Here is a 16,267-nt window from a genome sequence, read left to right as displayed (position 1 = left end):
AAGCTTTTCTGACTAGTACCTAACTAAAAGATAAACTTATAGCAGGGAAACTCTATCATCTTTTTTTTTTTTTTATGTTTATTTCTGAGAGAGAGAGAGAGAGCACGAGTGGAGAGGGGCATAAAGAGAGGGAGACACAGAATCCAAAGAAGGCTCCAGGCTCCAAGCTGTCAGCACAGAGCCCGATGCAGAGCTCAAACTCACAAACTGTGAGATCCTGACTGGACCTGAAGTCAGACGCTTAACCAACTGAGCCACCCAGGCACCCCTCATCTTCTAAAAGACGTTCAAGTTTATTTGCTCTTTACAAGTATATTTTTCTTGTATACTTGTATACAAGTGTATTTTTCATTATAAAATGAAAAAATCTTAAAAAGCACCAGCTCAGTTTGATATTTCAATAATTTATTCAGATTGAGAATTGTGTGATACTTGTGTTCATGAATTTTGCATATTGATTTAAAAATTTTTTTATACATTTTTTAAAAAAGTTTTAATATAAAAGTAACTGAGACTGCTTACCTATTTTAAAAGCTGTAAGAATTATAAATTTTTAAAATTTGAATGTGAAGTGAAATAAAATGAATGCAAATAACATGAAGATTCATTAGAAGAAAGGAAATTAACATCTGTTGCTTATTTTCTTACTGCCAAGAATTGTGCCCTCTAATACTTCTGTGTTCCTGTGTTCTGTGATTACCCTATATTGTAATTGTTTACTGTTCTTATACTTATCACCCTATATTGTAATTGTTTACTGTTTAGTCTCCTAACTTTTTAAAGACAGCAAATATGTTTTTGGTCTGAATCTCCAGCATTTAGAATAATACTTAGCCATAATAGGTACTCAGTATTGAGTGTGTCCATTTTTATCTCCACTTTATTTTTTTTAATGTATTTAAGTGATCTCTATATCCAACATTGAGCTCGAATTTATGACCCCGAGATCAAGTGCCACATGGTTTTCTGACAGCCAGCCCAGCCCATTGCTGCTTTATCCTTACTTAAATATGGAGAAACTGAGGCTTAGAGAGTTTAGGTAATTTGTACTGTGATGACTTTGCTAGTTTATGACAGAACAAGAGCATGAAATTAGGATGTTTGATTCTTCTTTATTTTTTATTTTTTTTAAATTATTGATTTTGAGAGTCAGAGATACAGGTAGGGAGAGGGAGGGGGGTGGGAGAGAGAGAGAGACAGAATCCCAAGCAGGCTTGCCACTATCAGTGCAGAGCCTGATGCAGGGCTTGAACCCATGAACCCTGAGATTATGATCTGAGCTGAAACCAAGAGTTGAATGCTTAACCGACTAAGCCACCTGGGCGCCCCTGATTCTTTTATCTTTTTTTTTTTTTTTTTTTTTTGAGAGAGAGAGAGAGGGTTAGAAAAACTTAAGCAGGCTCTGTGCTCAGTGGGGCTTAATTTCATGACTGAGATAATGACCTGAGCAGAAATCAAGAGTCAGATGCTTAACTGAGCCACCCAGGCACCCCAAAATGTTTCTTTTTTTTTTTTTAATGTTTATTTATTTATGAGAGCGAGAGACAGGGTGTGTGTGTGTCTGTGTGTGTGCACGTGAGCTGGGGAGGTGCAGAGACAGAGGGAGACACAGAATCTGAAGCAGGCTCCAGGCTCTGAGCTGTCAGCACAGAGCCCGACGCAGGGCTTGAACTCACGAGCTGAGATCATGACCTGAACCAAAATCGAATAATGCTTAACTGAATGAGCCTCCCAGGTGCCCCCTAGGATGTTTGATTCTTAAACCTATTGCTTTTTCTGTTGTACCACGCTTATAGTTTTTTGATAAGCTGAAAATACTTCACTGCATTCTTTTTGAATTGATAATCTCTGAAAGTATTCAGAAGAAACTGGTAATATTTGTTGCCTCCTGGGAGGGGAAAGGAGCTTAGGACAAACCAAGACATTAGTTTTGGAACCTTTTGAATTTTGAACCGTGTGACTATTTTAGATATTCAAAAATATAAATACATTTTAAAAATATACAGAACCTTAACAGATGAAGTTTTACATTAAGTTTTTAAATATTGTATCATTTCAGTGGTTGTTTGTTTTTTTATTTTGTTGGTATCTTCAGAATCAGGGATCCTACCATTAATGTAAGCATAGATTTTTAGAGTCTTCTGGGAAGCCTTTTGTGTATTTTATTTTTTTCCCTTTTATTTTTGAATGAAAAATTTTAAAGGTGGGGAGAGGGAGAGAATAGATGTACTAAAGGGAACAGAAGATCAAAGTCTTTCTGCTCCATATGAATGAAATTTGATTTCTTAAAATCTGTTCCCTAAATCTTCCTTTACCAGAGCCTTTTACATTCAGTGAGTACTTGGTGATATACCCAAGACTTTATTTGATTACCTTTAATTAGTTAAAATGGTTCTGGCTCCATTAACAAAAACTCTGCTGCAAACTGACTAAAATAGAAAATGTGGAATCTCATTAACATGGATTAATGGAAGAAAAGTTCTTTCTATCAGTTGAATTGAGTCCACGAATTAGTGTAGCACATCTGAACAAGTTGTAGTTGGAAGGGGAATATGTGCATGGATTGGCAAGAATATAAGGTTTCTGAACCAATTACTGGTTTAAAAGGATAGGATTACTGAGCTTGGTTTAGGCTAATCAAGGGGCAGGTCTTCAAACCATGTTGACGCCACATGGAGGAGGGAGAGAAGGATGAGTTGGAGAGGTTCCATCAGACTGAACACTGGAGCTCCTTAACTGCCTGTCAAACAATATATGATATGTAAGGGACCCCCCAGCCCTAATAATAACTTTGAGGAATGTAATTGTTCATGCCAGCTGATGGGTGCGTATCCTCTACTCCATACAAATTCCATAATAAAAAGTTTAAAAAGAAAGAAAAGTGGGACACAAAAAAATAAAGAGTAAGTGATGGTTGCTTACTGTAACCTGTTTCTAGGCCAGTATGTGTTTTTTCAGTCTTCCTGCTCCCTTTCTTTGTCCTCCTCTTGTGTGTAGGGTTAACATGTAATTCCCCCTCTCAAAGGCTAACAGGCATGTTCTCCAATTATAGTTGACATTAATGAATGCTTCAGTACTCACATAGAAGAGCAAGAGCATAGTATTAGAATGAACACCGGTTCATAGGTTTTGAACTTACAACTTGGCTTTCAAACCAAACACCCCCCCATATCATCCCCTTAGTAGCACTAAGAACATTGACAAGTTACTCAGTCCCTCTGAGCTTCAATTTCCTCTGTAAAATGGGGATAATAAGGGGCACTGGGTGGCTCAGTCAGTTAAGTGTCTGACTTTGGCTCAGGTCATGATCTCATGGTTTGTGGGTTCTAGCCCTGCATTGGGCTCTGTGCTGACAGCTAGCTCAGAGCCTGGAGCCTGCCTCAGATTCCGTGTCTCCCTCTCTTCTCTGACCCTCCCCTGCTCATGCTGTCTCTCTCTCTCTCTCTCTCTCTCGGTCAAATAAAACAACAACAACAACAAACACAGATTCCGTGTCTCCCTCTCTTCTCTGACCCTCCCCTGCTCATGCTGTCTCTCTCTCTCTCTCTCTCTCTCTCTCAGAAATAAATAAAACATTTTTTAAAAATGGGGATAATAAGGAGCTTCTGGGTGGCTCAGTTGGTTGGTCGTCCGATTTTGGCTCAAGCCCCACATCAGGCTCTCAACTGACAGCACAGAGCCCCCTTCAGATCTTCTGTCTCCCTCACTTTTTGCCCCTCCAGCCTCCAAAAAATAAGTAAACATTGAAAAAAATTTTTTTTTCAATGTTTATTTATTTTTGAGTGAGAGAGAGAGAGGAGAGCAGGAAAGGGACACAGAGAGAGATACACAGAATCTGAAGCAGGCTCCAGGCTCTGAGCTGTCAGCGCAGAGCCCGATGGAGAGCTCAAACCCACGAGCAGTGAGATCATGACCTGAGCTAAAGTCAGACGCTCAACCCACTGAGCCACCCAGGCGCCCCAGTAAGTAAACATTTTTTTAAATGAGGGTAATAGAATAATAATCCCTATCCTGTAAGGTTAAATGATTATGATTAAAGGAAAAAAAAAGCTATTTTTAAGTTGGTAGCACATAGCCTAGCATTCATTGAACCCCATTTATGATTATTTTCTTCTCTGTGAGGCTCAGTTATCCTAACCTAATTTGATAAATGTGGTATAGCATTGTTGTAGTTAAATTGTCAGTGTAGATTGTGAGGTATTAATGCCCATTCCTGAATGTCTTTTCCCATTAAACTTTTCTCTATATGTGGGACATTTGTCTAACCTCTGCATCCCACAGTCATCATCACTAATTCCTTATCGTAAGTGGACAATACTAAGTTTCAGATGTGGGGAAGTAGGTTTTTCTGACTCAAGTCTGATAAATTGTCTCAAAAGAAAACTAGTTTTATGTCCAACATATACTTCACATACAACTGTTTCTCTTCAGTAGTAAAAGTATAATAGTATATTTGCTTATGCTGTCAAAGCTTTCACGTATGGTGGACATACACATTTTTTTAAATGTTTATTTATCTTGAGAGAGACAGAGAGCACAAGCTGAGCTGGGGAGGAGCAGAGAGAGGAGAGAATCCCAAGCAGGCTCTGTGCTGTCAGCGTGAGCCTGATGCCAAGCTCGATCCCATGAACCACGAGATCATGATCTGAACCTAAATCAAGAGTTGATACTTAAATGACTGAGCCACCCACGTGCCCCAGAAGTATTTGTATTTCTAAGGATACCACTATTTCTGATTTCATGCAAAATAATATTCAGAAGACTTTTAGTATAGTGCCTTTTGTAGTCAATCACTTCTAAGTAGATGTAAAATATATTTTTTTTATTTCTTAAATGGAAAAGAAGGCTACTTCCTCTTCCATTATAGAAATATTTAGGCTGTCCTTCAGATTTCATACTTAAACTTAGCCAGCTTAGAATAAGAGCAGTACCCAGTTGTAGCTGGATATGTTTGGGATGTCCTTCATATACAAAAAGAACATTTTATTGGGTTTATGTTAATAGGAAATGAAGTGAAATAGCATTTCAGTTGATTAAAGAACTTAAATCTTATTAAGGCAAAAGTGATGAGGAATTCATACTTCTGTTTAGGGATCTTTTTTAAAAAAATTAACATTTTTATTTAGTATTGAGAGACAGAGCCATGAGCATTGGACGGGGAGAGAGAGGGAGACACAGAATCTGAAGGAGGCTCCAAGCTCTGAGCTGTCAGCACAGAGCCTGACAGGGGGCTCAGACTCACAGATCACGAGATCATGACCTGAGCCGAAGTCAGACGCTTAACCAACTGAGCCACTCAGATGCCCCTCTGCTGTTCCCTTTTGGCTTATTTTCATTTCTCCATATTCTTTACTGTAGTGCTCTTTTCTGCCTCCTTCCATCTGCACCCTTTTTCATTTGGGTATGTGTACTATATGTTGACATAATAAAAGCTCACGCCATATCCTTGGCTTTCACTAGCCTGTTGAAATCTAGAATGCTAACCTTCCTTTTATGCGCCTAACAGAAACAAATAGAGAAAAATTATGGTTAATCTTATTTGTTCTCTTCGTATGATTTTGTTAGATTGAATCATACGAGATTGTCAGTATGGTTTTGATATGCAGAAAGAGATTTAACTTAATACTTCCGTAGGCATCCTGCAGCCCAAGTGTAGGATTTGGAACCTGTTTGGATGAGAGGCCTGAGCAAGGAGAATTAGATATTGCAGAGGTGCTGGCTTTACCGAGCAGATGAGAATGCTGTTGTGGGGCTAATATCATTGACCAAAATGGAGAAGATGGTGAAGTGTACATTGTTTTTGTTTTTAAGGGGAAGGCTTTTTTGGGGGTAGGAGGAGCATAAATAATCTCTTTTATTTTGGGATATAGTGCAATACATTAAGGAGAAATGGCCAGGGGTGCCTAGGTGGCTCAGTTGGTTAAACGTCTGACTTCGGCTCAGGTCATGATCTCACAGTATGTGGGTTCGGGCCCCGCATCGGGCTCTGTGCTGACAGCTTAGAGCCTGGAGCCTGCTCCGGATTCTGTGTCTCCCTCTCTCTCTGACCCTCCCCTGCTCACGCTGCCTCTCTCTCTCTCCCTTTCTCTCAAAAGAAATAAAAACATTAAAAAAAAAAAAAAGGAGAAATGGCCAGTAGACAGAAATACAGATTTGTAAATAGATGAAATCATTGACATGGCGCTTGAAACACGAATGTGAAAATTACCCAGCGAGAGTGTCGAGTGGGAAGAAAAGAGAGCCTATGGTTTCTCTTCGGGATTGGGAAGCGGATCATGCAGAGAAAACCCAGATAAGGGCTATACATAGAAGAAAATGTATTTATCATCTTAGAATGATTCATTAGTATGTAAAATTAAAAATTAACTACATAGCCTTGGAAGGTTATATTTCAAATCTGACTCACTTGCATATTAATGTGTTAAAACATAAGCTAGAGGTTTTCATGTTTCCCCATAAGAGATTGAATTATTTTACTGTTTGTATCTGTGAACGAATATAAGTTCTATGGTTTGAGATTATTGTAAGATAAACCTACCTTACCTCTAATACCTTTCTTCCTTCTCCTTCCTCCCTCTTTCCCTTTATCTTTTTCTTCCTTCCTGCCCCTCCCTTCGCTCCTCCTTCTGTCCGTCCTTCCTTCCTTGTTGTCCTGTGTTTGAACAGTGTCTCTAGTAGACAACTACTGTGATTGTCATCCTTGCTACAGTCTTAAAGTGTTAAGTTTGCTGTAGTATTCAGTCTGGGGCCCACTCTGCCTGTCCCATCAACCCTCAGAATCCTTTGAATTGAAGCCCTGCAAGGAACTGTTCCAGCGTGGGACAGGCTCTCCAGACAATGTACCGGAGGGAAGGAGTACAGTACGACTATCCTGCTTGAGTGCGTGGTCATAGTCCTGCAAATTACTGTTAGCCTAAAAAGCATGATAAACTTGATTGTTTAAAATTCTCATCAACCTAGGCCACCTGGGTGGCTTACTTGGTTGAGCATCTGACTCTTGATTTTGGCTTAGGTTGTGATCTGAGGGTCACGGGTTCGAACCCTGTGTTGGGTCTCTGCTGAGCATGGAGGCTGCTTAAAACTCCCTCTCTCTCTCTCCCCCTCTCTCTCTTCCTTCCCCTCTTTTCCCCTCCCCCTCTGCCTATCTCCCCTGCTTGTGCTTTCTCTCTCTCTCTCAAATAAAAAAATAAAAATAAATAAATAAAATTAAAAAATAGGGGCGCCAAAAAAAAAATAGGGGCGCCTTGGTGGCTTAGTCCATTGAGTCACTAGCTGCCTTGGTTTCAGCAGGTCATGATCTCACAGTTTATGGGTACAAGCCTTGCATCAGGCTCTGTGCTGACAGCTCAGAGCCTGGAGCCTGCTTCGGATTAGGTGTCTCACTCTCTTTTTCTGTCCCTCCCCTGCTCTTGCTCTGTCTCTCTCTCTCAAAAATAAACATTAAAAAGAAAGATAGACCATCTAGTGCTGTCATGAAGAGCACAGTCCTTGGACGGAGTGCCTACGTTCACATTCCAGCTCTACCATTTATAAGCTACTGCAGCCTGAGAAGCACTTCTCCAGAATCTCATATTGGGAGCCTCTTATATTGTTTCCTGTCGTTGCTGTAACAGGTTACTACAAACTTGGTAGCTTGAAACAACACAGGTTTATGATATTACAGTTCTGGGGTTCAGAAATCGAAAATAGATTTCACTGGGTGAAAATGGAGTGTTAGCCAGGGCTGCATTTCCATCTGGAGGCTCTAAAGGGGAACGGTTCTTTGCCTTTTGTAATTTCTAGAGGCCAAGAGCAGGGGTGAGGCAGAGAGACCCAGGCAGGTTCTGCATTGTCACCGTGGAGCCCTACAAGGGCGCCATCTCACGCACCATGAGTTCAAGACCTGAGCTGAAACCAGAAGCTGGAGGCTCAACTGCCTGAGCCACCCAGGCGCCCTGAGTCCAGCAACTTCTTGACCTCCTTCACCAAACCAGCAATGTATCTTTCTGTGGCTGTCTTCCGAAGTAACACCTTTCTCTGACTCTCATCATGTTCTGCCTCCTTTTACTTTTTTTCTTTTTAATTTTGGGGGGGGGGGGGATAGGGGAGAGGGAGGGAGGGAGGGATTTTAAGCAGGCTCTACACTCAGCATGCTGAGCGAAATAAGGCAGAGAAGGACAGATACCATATGTTTGCACGTATAGGAGGATTAGGGGGAACTTAAGGGAGGTCCGTGGGGGAGAAGAAGGGGGGAAATAGTAGGGGAGAGGGAGNAGGGTGTTATGCTGAGCGAAATAAGGCAGAGAAGGACAGATACCATATGTTTGCACGTATAGGAGGATTAGGGGGAACTTAAGGGAGGTCCGTGGGGGAGAAGAAGGGGGGGGGGGATAGGGGAGAGGGAGGGAGGGAGGGATTTTAAGCAGGCTCTACACTCAGCATGGAGCCCAATGTGGGGCTTGATCCCACAACCCTGGGATCATGACCTGAGCTGAAATCAAGAGTGGGACACTCAACCAGCTGAGCCACCCAGGTGACTCCTTCTACTTTTAAGAACACTTAAAAGTAGTTTTAAGGGGCACCTGGGTGGCTCATTGGTTAAGCATCCGACTTCAGCTCAGGTCATGATGTCACAGTTTGTGGGTTCAAGCCGCGCATCAGACTCTGTGCTGACAGCTCAGAGCCTGGAGCCTGCCTCAGATTCTGTGTCTCTCTCTCTGCCCCTCCCCAACTCGCGCTCTGTCACTCTCACTTAAAAATAAACATTAAAATGTTTTTTTTAAAAAAAGAACACTGGTGATTACATTGGACTCACCCAGCTAATCCAGAATAATCTCCCTATTATAAGATCAACTCTAAGCACAACTCAGCACAAAAACCAAATAATCCAAATAAAATGAGCAGAAGATCTGAATAGGCATTTTTGCAAAGACATACAGATGGCAAATGGATACAGGAAATGATGCTCAACATCTCTAATCACTGGGGAGATGCAAATCAGAACCACAGTGAGGTATCATCTTATACCTGTCAGAATGGCTGGAGTCAAAAAGACCTGAAATAGCAAGTGTTTGTGAGGATGTGGAGAAAATAGAAACCTCATGCACTTTTTTTTTTTAATTTATATTTTAAATAGAGATCGTGTGTGCAGGCTGGGGGGAAGGGCTGGGATGGAGGGGAGGAAAGAGAGAGAGAGAAAGAGAATTTTAAGCAGCCTCCAGGCTCAGTGCAGAACCCAACTTGGGACTCCATCCCACAACCCTGGGATCATGACCTGAGCTGAAATCAAGAGTCAGGCACTCAACAGCCTGAGCCACCCAGGTGTCTCCCTCACATACTATTATTGGTGGGAATGAAATTGGTGCAGCCACTGTAGAAAACAGTATGGAGGTTCCTTAAAAAATTAAAAATAGGAATACCATATGATACAATAATTCTATTACTATATATTTACCCAAAGAAAATGAAAACACTGATTTAAAAAGATATGTGCACCTTTTTGTTTGATGCAGCATTATTTATATCACTTAGCCACACAAAAAAAGAATGAGATATTGTCATTCATGACCGCATGGATGGATCTAGAGGGTATTATGCTATGTGAAATAGGTCTAGCAGAGAAAGACAAATACCATATGGTTTCACTTATATGTGGAATTTAAAAAACAAAACAAAAAGCAGAAACAGACCCATAAATACACAGAACAAACTGATGGTTGCCAGAGGGGAGAAGTGGAGAGAGGAAGGCAAAATGGATAGAAGGAGATGGAGATAATAGACTTCCACTTACAGAATGAATAAGTGACAGAGGTTAAAAAAAAAAAGCATGGGAACATATATAGTCAGGGGTATTGTAATAGTGTGGTGTGGTGACAGATGGTAGCTACACTTGTGGTGAGCATAATATACAGACTTGCGGAATCACTGTTATACACATGAAATTAACATTGTGTGTCAACAATACTTCAGTAATTTAAAAATATTTTTTTAAAAGTCAACTGATTAGCTACCTCAATTACTCTTTGCCATGTAACCAAACACTCACAGATTCCAGGGATTAAGGCTTAGACATCTTTGGAGGATCATTTTTCTGCATTCACAACTATGTTTAAATTCTAAAAGTTGCATAAGGCAGTTAGGGCCAGGAGAAGTTGATTCCAAAGCGGAGATCTGGCTAATGCTGAGAATTATGAGTATGACCAATAGTTGGGTATAAGCCGGAGCGCCTGGGTGGCTCAGTCAGTTAAGCATCTGACTTCAGCTCAGGTCATGATCTCGCGGTTCGTATGTTTGAGCCCCGTGTCAGGATCTGTGCTGACAGCTCAGAGTCTGGAGGCTTTTTCGGATTCTGTGTCCCCCTCTCCTCTCTCTCTCTCTCTCTCTCTCTCTCCCCTCCCCCTGCTTGTGCTCTGTCTCTTTATGTCTCTTTAAAGTAAATAAACATTTTTTTTAAATTGGGTTTAAGCTAAAAGGAACTGCTGAGCAGTACATATACATGTTGTAGAATTCTCTTACTCGCATAAAATATGTATGGTAGATTCAGTATTCAAGAGTGATTGAATTAGAAGGAGGCAACTAAGTTTTAGCAATTCGTGGCAGGAAAAGATTAAAATATTAGAATCGATTTTATTTTATTTCTATTGTTCTGTGCCAGCCCTAAGAGGGAAATGTTCTCGATTTAATTATAATTTTAGAGAAGCTTTGGGTTTAATTTTAATTTTTGTATTTTTATTACAGATTTTTACTATATTTGGATGCTTTTCCTGACATGGAGAAGATTGAGGAACAGTTGGCTAACCTGAACATTGTTAAACGTTCCTCGGGAACTACAGAGCCTACTTACCTGCTTGGCATAGATGCATCAAAAACCGTACCAGCAGAGAAAGCAAGCTTGGTCGCTGTTTTATGTTCTAATGGATCAATCAGAATATATGACAAAGAAAGATTATATATACTCCGAGAATTTCGTGGATATCCTGGACTTAACGGAGTCAGATTTGCAAATGCTTGTGACAGTGTATATTCATCATGTACTGATGGCACCGTAAAATGTTGGGATGCTCGATTAGCCAGTGAAAAACCTATCCAGCTGTTCAAGGGTTACCCTTCCAATGTTTTTATTAGTTTTGATATCAGCTGTAATGATCATGTCATTTGTGCTGGTACAGAAAAAGTTGATGAGGATGCATTGATGGTATTTTGGGATGCAAGAATGAATTCTCAGGATCTGTCTACTTCTAAAGACCCACTTGGAGCCTACTCAGAGACACACAGTGATGATGTCACTCAGGTACGCTTCCATCCCAGCAATCCCAACATGGTAGTCTCCGGCTCAACTGATGGCCTAGTAAATATATTTGATATTAGCATTGATAATGAAGAAGACGCCCTGGTTACGACCTGTAACTCCGCTTCTTCCGTAAGCTGTATCGGTTGGTCTGGGAAAGATTATAAACAGATTTATTGCATGACGCATGATGAAGGATTTTGTTGGTGGGATCTTACTCATCTGGATACTGATGAACCAATGACACGTTTGAACATCCCAGATGTCAGAGAAGTAATTAATGTGAAAGAAGGTATTTTGGACTATTTGGTAGGTGGCCTGTATCACGAGAAAATGGACAAACTGTTTGTTGTTGGGGGAACAAACACAGGAATGATTCACTTACTGAGCTGTACTCCATCAGGATTGATTCACATGACCGGCCTTCATGGAGGGCATGCTGCTACGGTCCGTTCTTTTTGTTGGAATATGCAGGATGATTCTTTGCTAACCGGAGGGGAGGATGCACAGTTGTTACTTTGGAAACCCGGAGCAGCAGACAAGACATTTACAAAGAAAGACAGCATGAAAATAGCATCCTCTATGTATCAGCGAGTTCGAGTTCACAGCAATGATTCTTACAAGAAAAGGAAGAAGCAATGATGTGATGTTGGAAACTTATGTGAGAGGTTTCCTAGCTGCAAGTAGTTATTTTTGTGTCCTACCTGTGACAGAGCTTTTTAAAGCTCATATGTAGAAACCAGCCAGTGAGCAAATAATCCTGGGAAAATGTTGAAAATGGTTTAATTCAGGTCTTCATGTATTCTAAAATTATTTTTTTTAAAGCTGCCAGTTGAGTATATAATCAGTGAGTTGAAAGTAAAATTACATTCCTCATTTTTAAAACCCATCTGTTGAGTTAGTAAATGTTGGGTTTAAAGAAATAGCTTTGATAAGGACTTTTTAGAAGTAGATGGCTGGTATGCCTTTAAAAAAATCAGGTGGTTTGAGCTATATTTCATAAGCTCTGTTTTTTACATTTTAAATCGTCTTCATTATTTATAAAACCAAATCAGACTGTTTTCTGTCAGAGCTCCTACTTGCTTAATACACAGAGATTATGCTGGAGTATTTAAATGTAAATATTCTAATGATTCTAAATAGATCTCAGCTTTTTTAGGAATAAAGTGATTTGTGACTGTTTAAAAGTATGTATTTAGTAAATATTTACATCTGTATTTTAAACTGGTTAAATAGTAAGCAGGTACTTCACTGATGAAAAGGAAATTACCTTGCAAAATTCATTTGGAGTCCATGGAAATACAACAATGAAAGTATAACAGCAGAATGACTTTTTTATTTCAAAATATTTTGATATTTTGTGATAAAATTTTCTTTCATAGTGTTCATCCATAATTTTAAACTTAAAATGGGGGGAGATTTGCAAATGCTTGTGACAGTGTATATTCACTGTGGGGGAGTGGGGGCCATGCAGGAGGAGCCGCCAGTGCTTGAAGGAGGACACCACCATAATCTTTCACTTAAACGTGAATTTTTGTTTGCTGCTATTTTTTTCATCCTTCTACATATTTTTCCAAGGAATCTTAATTAAAAAGCTCGTCACTCTGAAGGCTTGGTATGTTTTTTTACATTTAATTATAAATGAAAATATCTTTTTATAGATAAAACTATTTATAAAAGTATTTTAGGACATTTTTATCTTTTGAACTAAATATATGGTCATGAAGAATACAAGCATTACTTTAGAACCTTTCACATTTCTCTTTAAATGTTAATAATGACTTATCTCTGTGACTAGCACCAGGGAAAATTTTTATTCCATAGAACAATACAACTTCTCTCTAGATGTGATCTCGCTTAACTCCCTTGAGGCTGAACAATACATGTAGTTAAGTCACTGTGAAACATATTCAAAATAGATCATTCTTATTTGGAAAAATTCAGCTATTCTTGCTGTTGTTCAAACCATAACCCAGTGGTTAATTCTGGACTTTTTACTTTTCTCCTAACCAATCAGTCACCAAATCCTGTGCCCTTCCACCTCCTAACATCTGTCTTCTGTTCTTTTGCCTTTACTTCACCACTATTGCCTTAAATAAGTTTCATCATTTCTCACCTAGAGTACAGGCCCTGTCTCCAGGCTGCTCCAATTCTTCCCACTGTTTCTAGGCTGACCATAGAAAACCCAGATTTGATAATGCCTCATGCTGCTTACAGTCTTTGGTACATTTTGATCTTTTGATGGAGCAAGCTCTATGTAAAAATGAAAAACTGTATTTCTCAGATACTTAGGATGTGAGACATTGCTGACTATGTAAGTAGAAAAGCTATATAAAAAGATTAGGAGACATCGCATTTATAAAACAACAGGAAATGAAGGTTATCAAAACAGTAAAAGCTTTCAAAAATATTTAAAATTCAAAAGTAATTAATAGAGTTGGAAGATGGAGATAAGGAAAATATCTTTGAAAGTAGACCTCAAAGAGACAGAAAGTGAAAGAAAAAATAAAAGCCACAGAAGGTAAACATAGGGGTCTAATATCAGACTATCGGTTTTTACAATGTGAAAAAAAATTTTTTAAGGAGGCGGGAGGGATTAGTAAAATGAGGTAACATTAAAACCTATCCTCAGAACTTCAGATTAGAAGGCTCAAAAGAGTGTCAAATATAATGAATGAAAAAGACCCACAGCAAGGCATAGCACGGTGAAGTTTCAGAACTCCAAGAAGAAAGAAAATTGTAAAAGTTTCCAAAGAGAGGGGAAAAAAACTATCATTAGGTACAAAGATAACATGTGAATTAGACTCTTTGTTAGCAAATTTGGATGACACAAAATGGTGGACCAAAGTCTTCAAAGCCCTGAGGACAGTTTCCTGCTATCTGAACTTCTGCTCTCCAAAAGATGATGGTAAATTTTTTGAGACATCCCTTACCAAGTGGATGTGTTTTGTTTCCTTTCTGAAACTCGGGAACCAAAGTTATTTAGCTAACCAGATTATCCATTGCTAACCAAACTCATTGGCCACCAAGGAGTTATAAGATTTGGATTTCAGGAGGGACTTGCCTTTTCAACCTATAATTCTATAAGTCAAATTGTCCTCACGTGAGGTTTAAAACACTTTCAGACATAAAGATCTCAGACTTTACTGAAACATTTCAGACTTTTGAAAAGGATACTGGAGATGTACTCCACAAAGAATAAGGGAAAAAAATCAAGGAAGACAAGAGATACCAGGAATCAGGGCACTAAGCCAGCATAGTGGCAGGATAACAGCTTTATATCAGGCCCATAGTATTGAGTCCAGGTTGGAACAAGAAGACATAAGCTCTCAAGAGAAAGATGTCCAGGGAGAAAAATAAACTTGACAGGTTTCCCAAAGCATTTGACCATGTGGAAAATGGTTATGTGCCTTAAACTCAGCAATTGAAAGAAACCCTCATATTGAAAATCATTTAATTTTTTTTTTTAAATTAAAAAGATAGAGGCTCCTGGGTGGCTCAGTTGGTTAAGCATCTAACTTTTGGTTTCAGCACAGGTCATAATCTTACAGTTGTGAGATCATGCTCTGTGTGGGGCTCTGTGCTGAGCGTGGAGCCTACTTAAGATTCTCTCTCTCTCTCTCTCTCTCTCTCTGTCTCTCCTTCCCCCCCACCCCGCCCCTCTCTCCCACTTGTACTCTCTCTCAAAGTAAAAAAAAAAAAAAATCTTAAAGATTAAAAAATAAATATTTTCAGGGGCATGTTGGTGGCTCAGTTGGTTAAGCGGTCAACTCTTAATCTCAGGGTCATGAGTTCAAGCCCTGCATTGGGCCCCACCCTGGGTGTAGAGCCTACTTAAACAAACGGGTACCTGGATGGTTTAGTTGGTTAAGTATCCAGCTCTTGATTTTTAGCTCAGGTCATAATCTCACGAGTTCGTGAGTTTGAGCCCCACATCGGGCTCCACGCTGACAGTGCAGAGCCTACTTGGGATTCTCTCTCTCTCTCTCAGAATAAATAAGCTCCCAAAAAAAACCCAAATAAATAAAGACATAAGTTTATTAAGGATGAAGAAAGGTATACCAACCCCCAGAATGGGAGCAAATATTTGCAAGTAATATATCACATGAGAATTTGTATTCAAAACATTTTTTTAAATGTTACCACTCAGTAAGAGAACACAATTTTTTAAATGGTCAAGGATCCAAATAGACCTTTCTCCAAAGAAGATACAGAAATAATAAACACACACTAAGATGCTTAACATTATTAGTCATCAGGGAAATGCAAACCAAAACCACAATGAGATACCACTTCACACCCACTTGGTGGCTATAATAAAATAAAAATGTTGGTGAGGATATGGAGAAATGGAAAGCTTCACATACTGCTGTTAGGAATGTAAAGTAGTGTAGCTACAGTCTGGCAATGCCTCAGTTACTATTTGAGCCAGCAGTTCCACTCCTAGGCCTGTGCTGAAGAGACTCCAAAACAGAAGTCCACACAAAAACTTGTACATGAGTCTTCATAATAGCATTGTTCATAATAGCCAAAAGGTGGAAACAATCCAAATATCCATCGATTGATGGAGGGGTAAATTATGGTCTATCCATACAATGGAATATTATTCAACCATAAAAAGAAAAGAAGTGCTAATACATGCCTATGACTTGGATGCATCTTGAAAACATGCTAAGTAAAAATAGCCGCAAAAGACCATGTATCATATGATCCCATGTACATCAAATGCCCAGAATAGCCAAGTCTATCAAGAACATGTATTGGGGCGCCTGGGTGGCTTGGTTAAGCGTCCGACTTTCGCTTAGGTCATGATCTCGCGGTTCGTGGGTTCGGGCCCCGCGTCGGGCTCTGTGCTGACTGCCAGCTCAGAGCCTGGAGCCTGTTTCAGTCTGTGACTCCCTCTCTCTCCGACCCTCCCCTGCTCACTCTCTCTCTCTCTCTCCTAGAAATAAATAAAAACATTTAAAAAAAATGTTTTTTAATTTAAAAAAAAAAACATTA

At 39.6% G+C, this 16,267-nt stretch overlaps 1 protein-coding gene across 5 annotated transcripts in view; it reads left to right on the top strand.

Moving 5' to 3' along the window:
- The window catches only part of WDR89 (WD repeat domain 89), a 37,689-nt gene extending 24,814 nt beyond the window's left edge, over positions 1-12,875 (top strand). For all 5 annotated transcript variants that reach the window (XM_039242155.1, XM_039242154.1, XM_039242152.1 and 2 more), the window contains one exon: positions 10,717-12,875. In XM_039242155.1, the coding sequence (XP_039098086.1) occupies positions 10,748-11,908 (1,161 nt within the window). In that variant the 5' untranslated portion in view covers positions 10,717-10,747 and the 3' untranslated portion in view covers positions 11,909-12,875. The remainder of the gene's footprint in view (positions 1-10,716) is intronic.
- Positions 12,876-16,267: the final 3,392 nt, after the last annotated feature.

This window comes from Hyaena hyaena, unplaced genomic scaffold (genome assembly GCF_003009895.1).
Source record: "Hyaena hyaena isolate Hyena2069 unplaced genomic scaffold, ASM300989v1 scaffold_208, whole genome shotgun sequence".
Lineage (NCBI taxonomy): Eukaryota > Metazoa > Chordata > Mammalia > Carnivora > Hyaenidae > Hyaena > Hyaena hyaena.
Note: the sequence above shows the minus strand (reverse complement) of the source record. Positions and strands in the feature narration are given on the sequence as shown.